Source organism: Hippocampus zosterae, chromosome 16, assembly GCF_025434085.1.
Source record: "Hippocampus zosterae strain Florida chromosome 16, ASM2543408v3, whole genome shotgun sequence".
NCBI lineage: Eukaryota > Metazoa > Chordata > Actinopteri > Syngnathiformes > Syngnathidae > Hippocampus > Hippocampus zosterae.
The window spans coordinates 9891983-9908406 of NC_067466.1; the positions used below are offsets into that span (position 1 = coordinate 9891983).

Sequence of the window (16424 nt, forward strand, 5' to 3'; positions counted from 1 at the left end):
GAGCTTATATATATATATATATATTCTTTTTATATATAATAGTTAGGCGGCCCGGTAGTCCAGTGGTTAGCACGTCGGCTTCACAGTGCAGTGGTACCGGGTTCGATTCCAGCTCCGGCCTCCCTGTGTGGAGTTTGCATGTTCTCCCCGGGCCTGCGTGGGTTTTCTCCGGGTGCTCCGGTTTCCTCCCACATTCCAAAAACATGCGTGGCAGGCTGATTGAACACTCCCTATTGTTGTCCCTAGGTGTGAGTGTGAGCGTGGTTGGTTGTTCGTCTCTGTGTGCCCTGCGATTGGCTGGCAACCGATTCAGGGTGTCCCCCGCCTACTGCCCGAAGACGGCTGGGATAGGCTCCAGCACCCCCCGCGACCCTAGTGAGAATCAAGCGCTTCGGAAGAAGAAGAAGAAGAAGTTATATATTTATTTGAACAGAATTATTGAAGAACATTGTATTTTGTGCATTGGAAAGATCATCCACCCTTCTAAAAGCCTCAATATTTCAAAATGTAGCAGGGAACACCAGGCGCGGGATGTTACGAGTTTTACTTATGAACTCTTTTTATGTGATTGAAACACATCCAAGTAAGAGCGTCATTTTTGTGGCCCTGTTGGAATCGCAGCCCGCCACACTAAATCAGAAAATTTGACTTCAGAGTAACCTGACTCAGCACGCATGGAGTTCATTTGGAGCCAGATCAAATTGAACAAATCTGACTCGTACAGCCGTTCAAAACAATATGGGAAGGAAAATAAGTTTTTTGTGGGGATCCAACCAAGCACATCTTCTCCAAATAATGACACAAAAATACACAAATCATAACAACTGATTGCAATCACATATTTGCACAGGGAGCAATGCGATTCAGAAAGGATAATGTTGCTCACACAGAAGCACACAAAATTGGTCTCTTAAAATCTATCTTCGACAGACATTTGTGGGATTGAAACCGCCAGGCTGTTTTTTTTCTGACTGCGGAATGCCTGTCTTTCCTTGTCAGCGACTTGTTCTCCAAAGATAAGCAGCACAGCAGCACAAAGAGAGAAGAACTGGGATGGGGGCGGGGGGGGGGGGGGGGGGCGCAAAGAACAGCTTTTATGCACGTGGGACCGTATGTACTATGAGGTAACCATTTAACAGTCAAGATTTCACATCTTACGATCACGTAAACCTCACCTCGGCACCTTTTTGTTTTCCCGCCAAGGCAACAAGACCACTTTTTTGCACAACCAGAGTTTATTTTCCCAAAGAAGGCACGATGCTGTATACTTTTACCAGATGGTATCAGTTAAGCATGCTAAAAGTAAAGGCTTTGCATGCAACTGCATTTCCACACATGCATTCAATGCTCAGATATATCGCCACGCAGATGTGTGAATCAAAAAAAAAAAAAAAAAACAATGCTGAGGAAGCAAACCGCATCATCCCAAATTAGCCCAAATAGAAAAAAAAAGACAACAGGCAAATGTCTCCACAAAGGTCGAAAGATGTTTTTAGGACTCAATCAAGCAGCATTTATCATACTTGTGCAAACCGCAAACCCGACTAACCTACTGTTTGTGAGGGAAGCTGTTGACAATGCCCTACTATTTGTACTGCAGAGAGCGCATTCAGGAGCCATGTGTTCCTTGTCAGAAGCGCTCATGTCCTCTAGCCTCTCTTTGCACTAAGCTCCAGTTTAAACATTCTTTCCATGCGTCCTGACACCGTGGCACAAACCGGGCTCTTGGAAACACTTAAGGATCACGCAAGTAAAATTGTTTGGATGACGATCTCCACACGATAAACACAATCCAGCTGTATCTGGTGTGCATTTTACAGAGCTGATCACACCGCACTGCGATGGTCGAAAACAAGATGAGGCACAAGTATCCCCAGTCCATCATCGGCAACGGGAAATAAACACTGATTCCTGCATTCGTGGGTTTTAGATCAAGGACGTGTATTTGCCAATCTCACACTATCACTCCTCATTCACATGGAGGAAAAAATACTTTTTCTTTGAGATAACGTTCTGACGGCGACTTAGGACTTTGATTGCATTTATCCAGAGAGTCGACAGGCAGGATGTTGTCGGCGACAGTGACAGCTATTTGAAGTGGGAAGTCATTAGTTAATGGAGGGGCTGGCAAGAGAGGGAACCCTGACCTCGAAGAATCCGCCTCTCTCTCCGCCGCCGAAAGAGTCCAATCAAAGTGGAGCGAACGGGGGAGGCGGGCCGGGGGTCCCACCACACGCTGTCAAACTCGCAGTCTGACGGAGCCATGCGTATCCCATGATCCACCTCACAGAGCGTCTTCACTTCAGTGAACATGTCCATCATGTTAATGCATTCGCCTAATTACCAGGATGTTTTCCTCCTGCTTTCATTTGAAGACTGAAAGACTACTTTCAGGGTGTTCAAATATAAATTGCACTGAAACTGAGCTGGCTGCTGCCCTTGGTGCCTTATAAACCAGTGGGGTAGCCATTTCGCATGAGAATAAACTCCAAATTATTGTCACGATCACGTCTGTAAGAAACCCTTCCAAGAATTTCACTTTGTTATTCGGAAGTGAAAAGTCCGTATTGGTCTCATACTCACAGGCTGAAACCGTGTTATGGGATGTCATTATGAACTTTATCATAGATGCTCATCGTTGGCCAGACTTGATACTTACCGTATTTTTCGGATTATACATCACTCCGGATTATAAATCGCACCAGCCAAAAAATGTATAATTAAGAAGGAAAAAACATATATAAGTCGCACTGGAGTATAAGTCACAATTTTGGGGGAAATTTATTTGATAAAATCCTACACCAAAAACATACGTCATCTTGAAAGGCAATTTAAAATAAAAATAAAACTAGAGAACAACAAGCTGAATAAGTGTACGACATGCTAATGTTACATGCCGCTTAAACAACGAACTGTGAACGTGCCTGGTGTGTTCACGTATCATATTAAGAGTTAGTTAGACAACTATAGCAAAAAGAACTTGCTCACAAATTTACCAAACCATCAATGTCACTCCAAATCACGAAATCCAATGAAATCTTCATGCTCTGTGTCACTTTTAAACAACTCCGCTAACTCCGGAGGTAGAAGATGCAGCGCTTCCTCTTCTACGTCGCTTACGTCATCGTCAGTTGTTTTTCTCAGTTACCGCCAACGTGGAAAGTATCAACACGGGCCGAGAGCACCCTCTTGCAGTTTAATGTGAAAAGAATATGTGATATATACCATGTGTTAACCATTTCACACAAGTCGCTCCAGAGTATAAATCGCACCCCCGGCCAAACTATGAAAAAAACTGTGACTTATACTCCGGAAAATACGGCATACGTTGTTTTTGCACTAATATTTGAAATATTCTAGTTGAGAAATGTTGATAAGCAAGGGTGTAATTGGCCAGAGCACGGTCAATGAAAGAATATAAATTCAAAGACAGGGTTTTCTGTGCACTAGATATTGTGTGTGTGACTCTCTCCTTCACGTTCTGCACAGGTTGTAGCACATTAACTAACTGGCAACACCTGGCCTGTGTTCCTGTTTGATTTATAAGGCCCTCCTCAGGGGGCTCATTGAAGAGTGGCGAGCAACCAGGCACATGGCAGCACAGCGGTTTGCTCATCAGCCTCCCTAACACAGCACCAGGTGTTAAATGTAACTCCGTAGTCATCCATCTATCCATCCAACACTCACACTCGCAATCACACCGATGGGCAAATCTCCAGTTAACCAAGCATGCCCATGCGATGAATGTTTGCACATATATCTTTTATTGTAGCAAGGAAACACGGTAAGTAGATAAACTTAATCTAATATTTGGATGTGAAAACATTGGCAACCTGAGGTGCTCTGTAACGCCGCCTGATTTGTCAAGAATGTTGTAGTATCTCAACACATGATAGGAGAGCCCGCCAATCCTGCTGAAAGAGCAGCGGTGACGTGAAGATGAGAGATTCACTGCACTTGATAGATCTAAACACGGAAAAGCGAAAGGAATTCAGCCTTGTGGAAGAAATTGCGCGTTGAATGAGGGCACACAATAAATAAGCAGGAATATCTTTCAAGTGGATTTATTTTTTCCACTCATGCATCCCTGCATTCATTATGTTTAGAATTTAAATGCTACAAACAGAGATGCTATTAATCTTTTCAGTATTACATACATATGGATATTGTACTTTTCTCATTCGAGCGACTCATTTATTGTTTTTACTGTTACCAAGGATGCTCGTTATTGTCATATTTGATTGGACGTGACAAATTTTAACATTAAGCTTCGAGCAGAGTCCAGACAAGATACTGTGTTCGCTTTGGGTGTAAAGCTTTTTCTGGGATCCGCAAAAGAGACTACAATTTACAAATAAACATACGTAGAGAGAAACTACTTTAATGAGACATCTTTCTTCATTCAAAGCAATCAGGTTGTCTTGCCTTGAGCCTCATTACTGTACCGCGGAGTTGCGTCTTGACCTTCATCGCCGCCACCAGCCACACTTTCTTCTCGCAAATGGCAATGCCCAATTAGTTTAAGAATAGAGCATTCACTCCTCTCTCTTCCTGAACCTAAAATCAGGTCTACGCTCCAATAACATTTAGAGTACAGAGGCTGTGACTTTGCTTTCACCTCAATAAAGCGCTCTGTGATTGAATCAAGTGGCTGAGGTCAATAGGACATATGTTCATTTCCCAGGGTCCTCTAGGGTCTCTGTAGACAGAAAAAATGTGCTGAGTGTCTTCTGTGACATTTATAGGCTGTAGCAACTAAGTTATATGTCTTTTTCCCCTCTTACTCATTCAATTCCAGTTTGAGAGAACGTTCCCTCAGTGTGCATACGTGTGCCTCCGTGTACTTACATTGCATTTGAAGCCTGTGGTCATGCTTCAGGCACCGGCACACTCGGCATCTGTCACTGGCTCTACCATGTCACCTCAATTTTCTGCAAACAAGTTTCACTTTCTATGCCTTGAAGGAAAGACACCACCTCACCCTCTCGCTCGCCTGCTTCTGTCTGCCTCTGTCACTACCTAGCCGCTCTCATTGTTTTACAACTGTCAGACTCATACGCTGTCTTTTGTCAACCGCCATCCCCAGGTGTCAGAAGGCTACATTTCAAAAGGGAAAATTGCATTTCGTTGCGTTGACTGTGCTATGAATAAATGCAGGTGGGTTTATTTTTAGTAGGGTGTAGCATCATTTTGAAATGAAAATACAGATAAACATTGACATGCAGATGCACTATGTTGTAACATATGAAATTCCACCGAAAAGCAAATCATGAATGTTTGACGGTCATTAAGTTGAGTCAATTGAAATTATGTCTGTGCATGTGCTGTAAAAATATTTAACCACTTAAACTCCCGTGGCTAAATCACAAATAACTGGGCATGTTGTCTATTGATAGAGGATGCAGCGGGGTCAATTTCCTACTTTAATCCTGCACTGATTCACACTCGGCTCCTAAAAATCCCTGAACTCAGCAGAATTTGCGAAAAGGCAATTGTATATGCCCAGTCCCATGGTGACCCGTGAATCTGTGCGACCTCGATGGGATAAGACAAGGAGTCATAACTCATCCGGGCAGCTTCAACAAGTCCTCCTTGTGTTCTAGATCAGCCTCGGAAGGCTGGAGGTAAATTTAGTGAATGAACTCTTAGCCTTGGGGGCTTTGCTTCTCTGGGTTGGAATGCTGATCGAGCATTATACCGATACCGTTTGACCCTCTTCTTCATTATAATTCAAAAGGGGGAACTGATACGAGACCGGTATTATTATTCTCAAACCTTGGTGAAATATTTGGCCTGGAGACGAAACGTGATTAGAGTGATGGGAGCTGACACAGTTGAGAAGATCAGGGGTGGGGGATAGGCAGTATAGAATGAAGTGCTTTCAAGCATGTGAGGGCTGTGAGTGTTAAATCTCAACCCCAAGTCTTGATTTGTTCATTGCAGTCTTTGCTTTAGATTTTTCTTAAGTGAATACAGAGATGAAGAGTCCACAATCCTTTGAGATTCACTTGACTTTAGCCTTTCTTTTCGTCAGAAGACATTTTGCGCTTTGCAGACTTGCTGCTCTAGAGGCTTCATTCCATCACTAAACACATTTGGCTGGCAGATTCCTGCCTGAGACATACAGCAGGGAACAGCTTGTTTAAGGAAGAAACAGCACACACCATGCAAGTCGACACTGTCACCTGTTAGGAACATAGACATGGAACTGTTAAAACCTGCAGACTCAAGCTGATGCGCAGCTGCTGCATGACTGACAGGTGTTTCACACTGCCACCTCGCAGGTCTTTGGATCTACAAAGTCACCTTCTTCGCATGTGTCTTTCAAAGAAGTGAAAAAAATACACCGGGCATTAAGATTCTAAGATGATATTTTTTATTATCTACAAAAATAGCATCACTTGTTCAAGTGTGTCGCCGGTGAAGTAAATTCATGTTACTATTTTGTATGAAACTAGAGTGACTTCATTGTAAAGACGTTCTACATGAATTTATTAGAAAATAGCAACGGATCATGAGTATCCAAATGAGCTCGAATGACCCCCCCCCCCCGCCCCTTATTTTGGATAGGTTTGTCCAATATTTCACAGCATGTGAGTGAAAATTAGTCTGCATTCATCCCAGAGGCCATGTGAGGTCAGACCCACACGCAATCCCAGTTGGGCTATTTCACTCAAAGCCGTTTGATGTTGTTAAGGTCAGTCTACTGTTGGCATCGGCATCGGAATGGGAAAAGGGCAAACGGACCCTTTTCACCATGTTGCCACAGAATTCATGTAATTCATATGGGACAAAGATATTGAGAACCAAGTCTGCGAATGATTAATGAAAAGGTCAGTATTAATTCAGTACTAGCCAATTCTAGACCAAGTCTGAAAGGACGTTTAAAAACGTCTTTGGGAGTGAATGAGTTAATATGTTTTGTCCATGTCATGCAGTAATGAGCAATGAGTAGAGGTTATGTCGATCCAGAAGCGGATGTATTTTTTGTGGGTGTGTGCGTGCGTGTACCACATTTATTTCTACATAATCCTAAAACTGTACAAAAAGACAACATCAGAACTTACTGGCTACTTCCAGCGACGCATTGTGACTGACCGCCTGGCCCAAATAGTTACGGGCCACGCACACGTAACTGCCATCGTCGGGCTTGCTGCGCCGTCCATGGACAATGCGTAGGAAGAAGAGCGACCCGCTAGGCAAGAGCATGCGGTGCGAGCGAGGGTTGTCCCGGTCGGTCTCCACACGCTCACCATCCTTGTACCACTCGACCGTGGGTGGTGGACGGCCCTCTGCCTTACAGTTGAGAGTGGCTGGTTCACCTTTGGACACAATCAGGTCCGAGGGGTGCTCAACAATACGGGGAGGGGAGTCCTCTTGACGAAGACGAGACCCTAGAAGGAAAACCACAACTCAGTTCAGCATATTACGTACCACACGAGTTCCACTGTTCTCACGCTTACAATTATGTGCAGATGAAAACTGCAGTGGGTCTGAAAGAATTTGACAAGGCCTATTATTATTGTTGTTGTGCAAGTATTAAGAATAATCAAGTTTGACAAGATAATTAGCACACAATCTGTGTCGCTCACGAGCTGTTTCAGGTGATGGAGCCCACAAGGAGTTTATTGTCAATGAATAAACAATGGTGAAATGTCTAATCCCAGGCTGAAAAACAAAATTACTGAGGTTGTCGGATTTTATTTTATTTTTTTTAATGAATGAGAGGACGTTGCAGACAGGCAATTTGTAAGTCTGTCATTTTTCAAAACTGAACCAATGAACGCAAAGTATAAGCGATCTAGAAAATAGATGGATGGCCGAATGAACGGATGGATGGTTTTTAGTCACCGCAGCAAGCATGATCATTAAATCAGCCTCACTCACAGAGAACAGTGAACCATAAAATCGCCTTTCATCCTTCAGAGTTACACTGTTAAGATGTCAATCCCCCTGTTCTTCTCTACCATCACCGAGTGACAATGAGTTCCTCTGAGGCAGAACCTCCCTAATGAGGATCACCTTCAGATGCCTTGCGTGTCTTCACAACCCCTTGACATCTACAGTTCGTCCACCCATCCTCCAACAATGCCTAAAACACAAACAAATACCCGTCCTCCCCCAAGTATGAAGTATTATCGAGATGTGTTATGATTGCAAATGCAAGGCGCTGTCCCCACCCTCCAGCTCGAATGGTGCAGCGCCGTTTGCGTGCCTCTTTCACTCTAAATCTCTCCCCGCAGCCTGCAGGTGTTTGATGTGGTTCTGTGAGTTGAGCAACATGAAACATGCAGCAGGATCCAAAGGGAATTTTCCTATTCAGAATAAAAATGAGTATAATAAAAATAATTTGTCCATACCTACAATAGGTTCTATTCAACCAGCTAATTTATAGCGAGATGCTGGCCTTGACTTATCACCTGTCAGGGACCGGGCTGGTGCTTCGGCTAAATTTACACAACAAAGGGTAAGTGATTTTTTTTCCCTTCTAAGTGGCCCAGTTTGAATATGGGTCATGATAATGGGAAAACTGGAAATTACTGGTCAACGTGAGCTTGTTGTCAGTGACAGACACTGCTACTGTGATCACATGAAAGTCTGCTGAAACACACATGCGGCCAATAAAAAGGACAACGAAAGCAATGGTGGCTAATGTGTGCGAGATTTTTAAAATTATTATTTATGCTGTGCATGTTCTTGTTGTAGTAGTATTTAGCAACAAAAAAAAAAAGGAAACTCTTCCGATTCGGAAAATGTGGCAGAGGAGACCTCGCCTAGGAGACAGCTAACCACGTCATACCTATCGGCAAATTATATTCCCAAATTAACCTCACATTCAGTATGTTTTCAGAGCGATGAAGCCCTAGAGAACCTTCAACAGCACAGGGAGAAGATGTAGACTCGAAAACCAAGAAAGCCCAGAGCAAGGAAAGAACCTGAATCAATCTTGCTGTGAGGTAGCCCACATGTAATCGAGGCGCCCCATTAACCTGGATGTTTTGCTTTGTTTTGCGCATAACACTTTAGTCCTTACTGTCATAGGACTGCTAAAACCTTGCCGGAGGGATGCATACTAATGACAATGCATTATTTACAACCTTTAAAATGTAACCTCAAGACGGAGCTGTAAAATAAGTTTCCAAAAAACAAATGTGGCTCAAATGAAGCTGACAAAACGAATACAAAGTGAGGAGTAATTGGGTTTTATTTCAAATGGGTCAAGCCAAACCAAATTACCGGTAGGCTCCCTTGGCAACGTATCACCTGTTACGTTTGCTGGCCCCTCTCCTACCTCCCCCAAGCACTGCTATAACAAAGGAATAAACAAGGCTAGCACTGTGGTCTCTAGACCCTGTTTATGGCACACATGCTTCTTTCCTTGTTCTTAATTATGCTGGGCTGCTGCCTGTGGATCTTGGCGGCTCCCTAAGCTCTCCGGCTACACAGACAGGCAATATCAGCCCGCCACAAGTGGGGCCTCACAAGATCAGGCCTTATCTGTAAAGGGCCAGCAGCCAGCGGCAAAATCACTATGCAAAAAACATGCATGCAGAAGCACAATTGAGTACATGCGTATACAACGAAGGTCACTTGTAGCACCTGTGCCCCTACAAATACAGTGAGTTGTTTCTTTTCCTGTCAGTCAGGCCTTTGGCAAAAAAATGTTGGCTTGAAACTCTGGAAAAAGGGAAGAAGAATACTAGGAAGAGCAGTTTGGGCAGTGGGAAAAGGGGTGAGCAGACGCTCAAGCAACTCAAAAAGATGCTCGTCGTGTGATAAAATAAAACTTTGCGCATCGAATTTTGTACGCTTGGTGTAAATAGTTTGTGGGGGAGGAAGCAGAATGAGCTGATAAAGAGTTGAGGGAGGATCTTAAAAACAACAATGCCAGAGCACTGAGATCATGCTAATAACATGGGACAAACTTTAATATATTTTTCGACCATGTTGGTGGTCCTGTCTGGACCCACCCCAGTGAAACTTGGAGAATAACACTGCACGGATTTACACAGAATGGAAGAAGAGTATGACGACCGCATCCAAGCCAAACTGAAGTTATTGCATTGAGGTCACAAAAGCTGTCAGCTCAAGAAGAAGAATCCCACAAGGCCTAAGCCTTCAGACATGGTGTCTGACACGGATGCATGCAGTACCCCAAAATAACTTTCGACTAAGTGTTTTACAGCTGGTGGTTTTTCTGCGAGAAGAGAGCTCTAAAAATGCTGGATCCTGAAAACCTTACATATCAGTAAATATATATAGCAGAGCCCCAGTTGTAGGAATGATATATCCCAACCTGGGGCAGTGTGCGATTATTACCTGAACTCAAGTACCAACGCCACCCTGGAGGAGTTCATATTAGGAAGCCAATAAACCCAGGCAGTTTTTCCAAGATTCCTGGGAAATAGCAATAAAGGCAACAGCCACGTCTTGTTAAGGACATACTGTATGTTTTGCCTGAGGCGAAGTCATGCATTTGTTTTTTGTTTTTATTTGGGGTTTTTTTTGGGTGGGGGGGCATCGGGATGCAAATAGGATCAAAATCCACCTTTAAAAAACTCCAAGGCATCCATAATCGAGCAAGTCAAGTTCTTTATTTTGTCCCATCACCAATCTCGTCAAAACTGTTCATAGTGTCGACCAATCAGCTCCATCCAGCAACAGATGTTTTGCCCAGGTGTGCCTTGTTTTCTCGTGAGTTTGTTTGTATTTAGTTCCCTGCTTTGGTCCAGTCCACGTTGGTTCATTACTGTTGCCACGATAAGTCACGTAGTTCTTGTTATGTCATGTTTCATGTCCTATCCTGTCTAATTATTGCTTAGTTTCCGTGTGCTTCTTTGTGACTTTCAATTGATACACATTTATTTATGTTGTTTTTTTTCTGGGCAAGGTACTTATCAAATTTGGCATGTGCCCCCCCCCCCTTTTTGGGAGCTTACCACTTGCTCCCGTGTATTTATTTGCGTCCACCTTTTGCCACCCTCAACACAACTGTGTGTCAGATGCTAATACTGGAATTGGTGAGTTACATATACAGTGAGAACCGCACAGGCAAATCCTATGATAGGCTGCATTTCATACAAAATGATCACTTATGTTACATCATATTGGTCATGAGAGAATTTAGTACATTTTCAAATTTAAAAGAGTAAAATATGTCGGTGAAAGAAGTTCTTTTTTTTCAATTGGGTTGGATCAAAATATATTCTTCACCCCATTTTCCAAACCAAATAGAAATAAGAGTGAAATATTTCTGAAGCAGAAAAGAAATGAAATGAATGAACCATAGTACTAGGGGTACTGTTTGCAACAGTAATGCTTGTCGGAGCAACCAACAGAAATTATAAATGCGTGGAGCAGAGTTACGACTTCTAAATGCATGGTTGGCAGCAATTGTGTTGAGTTAAAAATAAAATCATGCTACTCCAGATTAGAACGAAAAACATTGAGTGACAGCTGACATGGTCTGACTTTTAAGATTACTGGAGGGATTCAGTTAAGAAGACTGACACCACTGTAAAGCTTAATAAAGATAAATCCACAGCCAGAGGGCACTTGGACTGTCTGCACTGCTCTTGGTCATGTACAACACCAAATCTTTTCGAAAATCTTAACATGTTACACTTGGGCTTTGTTGTTGAATAAACAAGTGATGTGTATTGATCCTGAGAGATGCATTCAGGCACATTTTCTTGCTTCTGGGCAGAGCTAGTCACGATGCAACAGTCATGTCTGTGTTGTGATGAACGTGAATAAAATGCAATTTTGCCCACTGTGAAACGAAGGAAAAGAAAATAAACACGTACAAAACTAACATCAGCTCATTTCTTTTCTCCAATCTTGGAGACATCCGCTTCAAACATTCGCTCTTTAATTTGGGAGGCAAGACGAGAGGAACCCAATAAATGCCAGAAATTCTTTCCCAGGTTGTCTAAACTGCAATTAAGTGGAACAATTAAACACTGTCATTCACAAATATCCAAGGAAAGGAATGTGTTTCTGTGTCAGCGTGGCCGGGAAAATCTGTTTGCAGACACGCTTCTTCGCAACATTTGATCCTCCCAAAATTACATTCATGGAAAGGCTTTTTCATCTTGGTTTATCAATAATTCTCTCCCCTGGCATGCAGACTTCTAACAGCACAATGACCATTAAAAGCGTCCCTGGAGATGAAAGTCAAGGTCATGGACATGATAACAACTCCCATTACTGTACTGCAAAGCCAGATGTTGAGAGGAAGGCCAACTAAGTGCAGATGCAAGCACAAATAGTATGCAAACTGGGATAACTGCAGATTGAACAACTGCCAAAGAAGGTAATTGTTCCCAATAAAGTTGTCACATATCCATTCCTATGGTCAACAAAAGAAGCCCTGAAAATTTTTAAAAACACCAATTGTATCTTTGTGACACAGCCCAAAACATAAATCAAAAGCGAATCACAACACCCAGAAGTAACTGCTTTTGTATCTGTAAATATAGCTAAATATATAACGTGATCAATTTTCATTATTTGTTCGCAACACACCTTCTTTTTCACAGTTCAAAAGTTATTACCGGGGGGTGGGGGGGAATACTCGAATTGCCATCTGTTCAATGTTCACTGGGAAAGGAACATCCAATTAAGTCCCCAGAATCAGACAAGAACACTTGCTGGTAGGTGATCAAGATCTGAGCCAACCAGGCCAACGGCATACTTAAAAAAATAGGATAAATCCCTGAAAGCATATTTTGTACATACAAAACACAGCGCCTTACTTACAATTCCCTTGCTATTACAGATAAACAAGATGCAGGGGGTGCTAACCTCCGACTGCTCCACGCTGCCAGAAGTGCAGCAGCAAACCCGACATGCTTGTCCTCACTCCATTAAATGTACAATGGAAAGTCCGGTCTCTGTTTCTGTCGTTGGTTTTTACTCAGGCAAGGAAGCAGACACTGAAGTGGCCCAGGTGTTGTTTGTTTTTGTTATTATTTTGGAAAACACTGAACTGTATTGTATGACTGTGAGTAGCTTACATATGGTACACATCCGTCCATCCAGCCAGCCATTTTTCAATCCGCTTACCCTCACGAGGGTCGCGGGTGTGCTGAAGCCTATCCCAGCCGTCATCGGGACAGTAGGCGTGGGTGACTCTGAACTGTTTGCCAGACTTTTTTTTTTTTTACATAGATGCAACATTGCAACATAAAACAGAATATTAGTCACAAAAAGTTTGACAAATTACCCAGATGACAAGAACCCTCCAGGGGCAGGGTGGATGTTCCAGACAGGCAAATGTGTACAAAGGAGAATCAATTTAATAGCGTGCATGATATGATTTGTCCAACTGGAGTGTGCATGTATGTTTGTCAGCTCACCATCCTCATTTGTTTTGGTTTTTTTTTTCTTTTTTTTTTTTTACTCTTCACAAATTCAATTAATCCATCCTGCATGTTTTTATTATTAGATTGAGATGGTGTCACTGTATGATGAAATGAAGGAACATCTGGTTGACCTCGATTCATTTTTGGACTTAATTAAGCCTCTGGTAGAAACAGCCCAGATGTGAGATAATTGTCATTATGACGAAATAGAAAGAGACTTTGCTCAGTGAGTCTGAAAAATGTCAAAGCTTGGCTAGACACTTGATTTTGATCTGAATTTTGTGGTCCAATTATTTTTGTTGGAATATTTTTAGTCCATTTTTTTTTTTGTCTTCTAATTCTGTGATTGGTTTCACCAGTGCATGGTCAGTGCCCTGGAGCATTTGATTCGCCTGAGAGAGAAAGATCATCTTTCAGTGTCCTGCGCTTGTTTTGCCAGATGGTTATTTCACAAATGTTTTATCTTTGAAGGGAACATTCAGATGCTTTTTTCTTGAAGGGGGGTGTGGGGGGGGGGGGGGTGTTGTTTTTTTTTTTTTTCAAACAACTTCGCCTGTTTTAATGTGGCACTGAAATAGATTTAGAAAATAGCAATAACAAATGCAAGCTGCCACGTATACAATGCTTCCATTCTAAACTTCAACCAGCTTAGCTGCATTTTAAATTATTTAAGAGGAAGATTTTGACCGGTTTAAAATCGTATCCAAACGCTTGATATATACGACATATCGATCCTGCTCTGTATGCAGCAGTATGTGTTTGAAACCTGCTCAAAACTAACACTTCCATTCTAAACAGCGATTAGCATCATGCAAAGCAGTTCCTTGAGTCCCATTAGAAAACGTCTGTTGTGCGACATCAACAAAATGTAACTTCACTCCACCGATAGCGCATGTTATTCATCATGTGGTTTGGCTAATTCATTCAGTTGACATTGCAAAAAATTGTAATCACACAGGAATATAAATAAATAAATATTTTTTTCTAATTCATTCTTAAATCGTTTCTAAAAGTTTACCTGCAGTATCTACAGGTTGATCAATGGATTCATAATCACATAAAACATAAATCCTTGAGAGAGATGAGATTTAACCTTGTAGTGAAAAAAATATTCTGCCTGCATGTCTCAGTCGGTCCTTTTTAGCCAGGAGCTTCATTTTTGAATGACATACAGAATGGGGGGAGGGGGGGAGTAGCCTGCACAACCTCCACAAGAAGCGGCGCCGCCACAGCAATAAAGTAGTCCAGCAGAAACTTATGTCAGAGTTCAGCAAGGATGAGAAATGGCTGCTGGGAGTCCATCATATCCTGACCTTTTTTTTTCCACAACAAACCTGCCTGTGTCAATCAGATCCACTGAGCAAATAGTCTTCAAAATATGGACTTGACAAATTGCTTTTCACTCCACCATATACTGTGATTGAAAAGATTTTTTCTTTTCCTCTCTCTCTCTCGCTCTCTCTCTTTTTATAGGAAAGACCACAGTTATTTCATCCAATGAAACATCAAACCTTTACTATTAGCACTCTCCAGTTTGGAAAAGGCCTGCGAGAGAGTGATAAAATTATATGGCCAGACGGTAATCTGAGAATATATTATCCCTGTGTGTTTAAATGTGTTTTATTTGGCTGTATTGATTTTGGGCTGAGAATAGCGGTTCTGAAGAATACAAGGTGGTAATTGTTGACCAAATGGGAAAACTAAAAAAAATAAGTAAATTAAAAGAAAACACTGGTCATATGTAATGGAAATGTGAGTCCTCAAACAATATAGTGCAGTAGATCAGTCAATAGAGTGACTTCAATATGACTAGGTTTGAAGAATTTTCATGTTGAGAACTAGGAAGTTTAATATCATCATGTAAAAATCCATACATTTTTTTTCTCGTGTAATCTTAAAAAATGGATATGCTAAATAGACTTTTTTTTTAATTGTGGTTATTCATTCCTTTCAAAGAGAATGTAGTTGATTACCGTAATTTCCGGACTACAGAGCGCACCTGATTATAAGCCGCACACACTACATTTTCAAAGGAAAAGACGTTTTGGACACACATAAGCCGCAAGCACCCAAATTGTAACATGAGATATTTACAAAGAAAGACGGTACACGGGCAGCCGTTAGAAAAATCTCTATATAGACCGTTTCATTATATAAGCCGCGGAGTTGAAAGGGTGTGACAAAGGTCACGGTTTGCAGTCCGGAAATTACGGTATGGCATTTGCATGGGATGTGTGAATAATGTCTGCAAGTTATTTATTTATTTTATGTAGTGTAAATTGCACTGCCTATGTTTTAATTCAATAGCATGGCTGCAGCCCCATATGCAGTACTTACTTTTTATTTTTTCCAATTGGCGGCTTTGCAGCGTACAAACAAATTCCAGTTGCTTTGTGTTGTCTCCATTCTGAAATGAGACTCTGTTGATGAGTGATGAGTGGCCTTCCGCCAGCGGTTATCACCTTGATGCAGTGATGTGATAAGCGCCTGAAGCTCAACGATTATCTAAACTTGCCGAGATTGGCAACATCTCCCGAATAGACCCCGAGGGACTCTCGAGTAAGGGGTCAAAAAAACTTGCTTCCAATTTGAAAATGTTGGCAACAGTTGTTGTTGCTGATTTGATATCCAAGTGAAGAATTGCGTTAATTAGAAGCTGTGGGCATATTTCATTTTAATTGGATGGCCAAATGAACGGATAATGGAAAGAGGCTTTCAAAAGCTGAAAACAGAAATGACTGCCGGTAGTTTCGATGATTGGAGGTGAAGCTTTCCGTCACGAGATAAACTATAGGGACAAAAAGTCGAGGAGATTAATGACTGCCTCAAGTTTCCTTTGTAATCTTTGCATTGATACGTTAAAAATCTGACAAGGGGTAATTACAATAATTTGAAATATAACAACCGTAAATGTCTATCAGAGGCAACAAGGCTCACCCAGACATTGACGCAATCCCAGTTCACTCTTTTTCCAATTTTACCCACCTCATTAACCTGAAGCAGTTTATTTCAATCATGTGAAATTTTAATTGCTTGTCTATCCACTCAACACTAGTT

General features: G+C 41.9%; 1 protein-coding gene across 4 annotated transcripts in view; it reads right to left on the reverse strand.

The window, feature by feature from the left end:
• LOC127588632 (roundabout homolog 1-like) overlaps positions 1 to 16424 on the reverse strand; it is a 78901-nt gene that overhangs the window by 35924 nt on the left and 26553 nt on the right. For all 4 annotated transcript variants that reach the window (XM_052047428.1, XM_052047427.1, XM_052047429.1 and 1 more), the window contains one exon: positions 7068 to 7394. In XM_052047428.1, coding sequence (XP_051903388.1) covers positions 7068 to 7394 — 327 coding nt within the window. The remainder of the gene's footprint in view (positions 1 to 7067; positions 7395 to 16424) is intronic.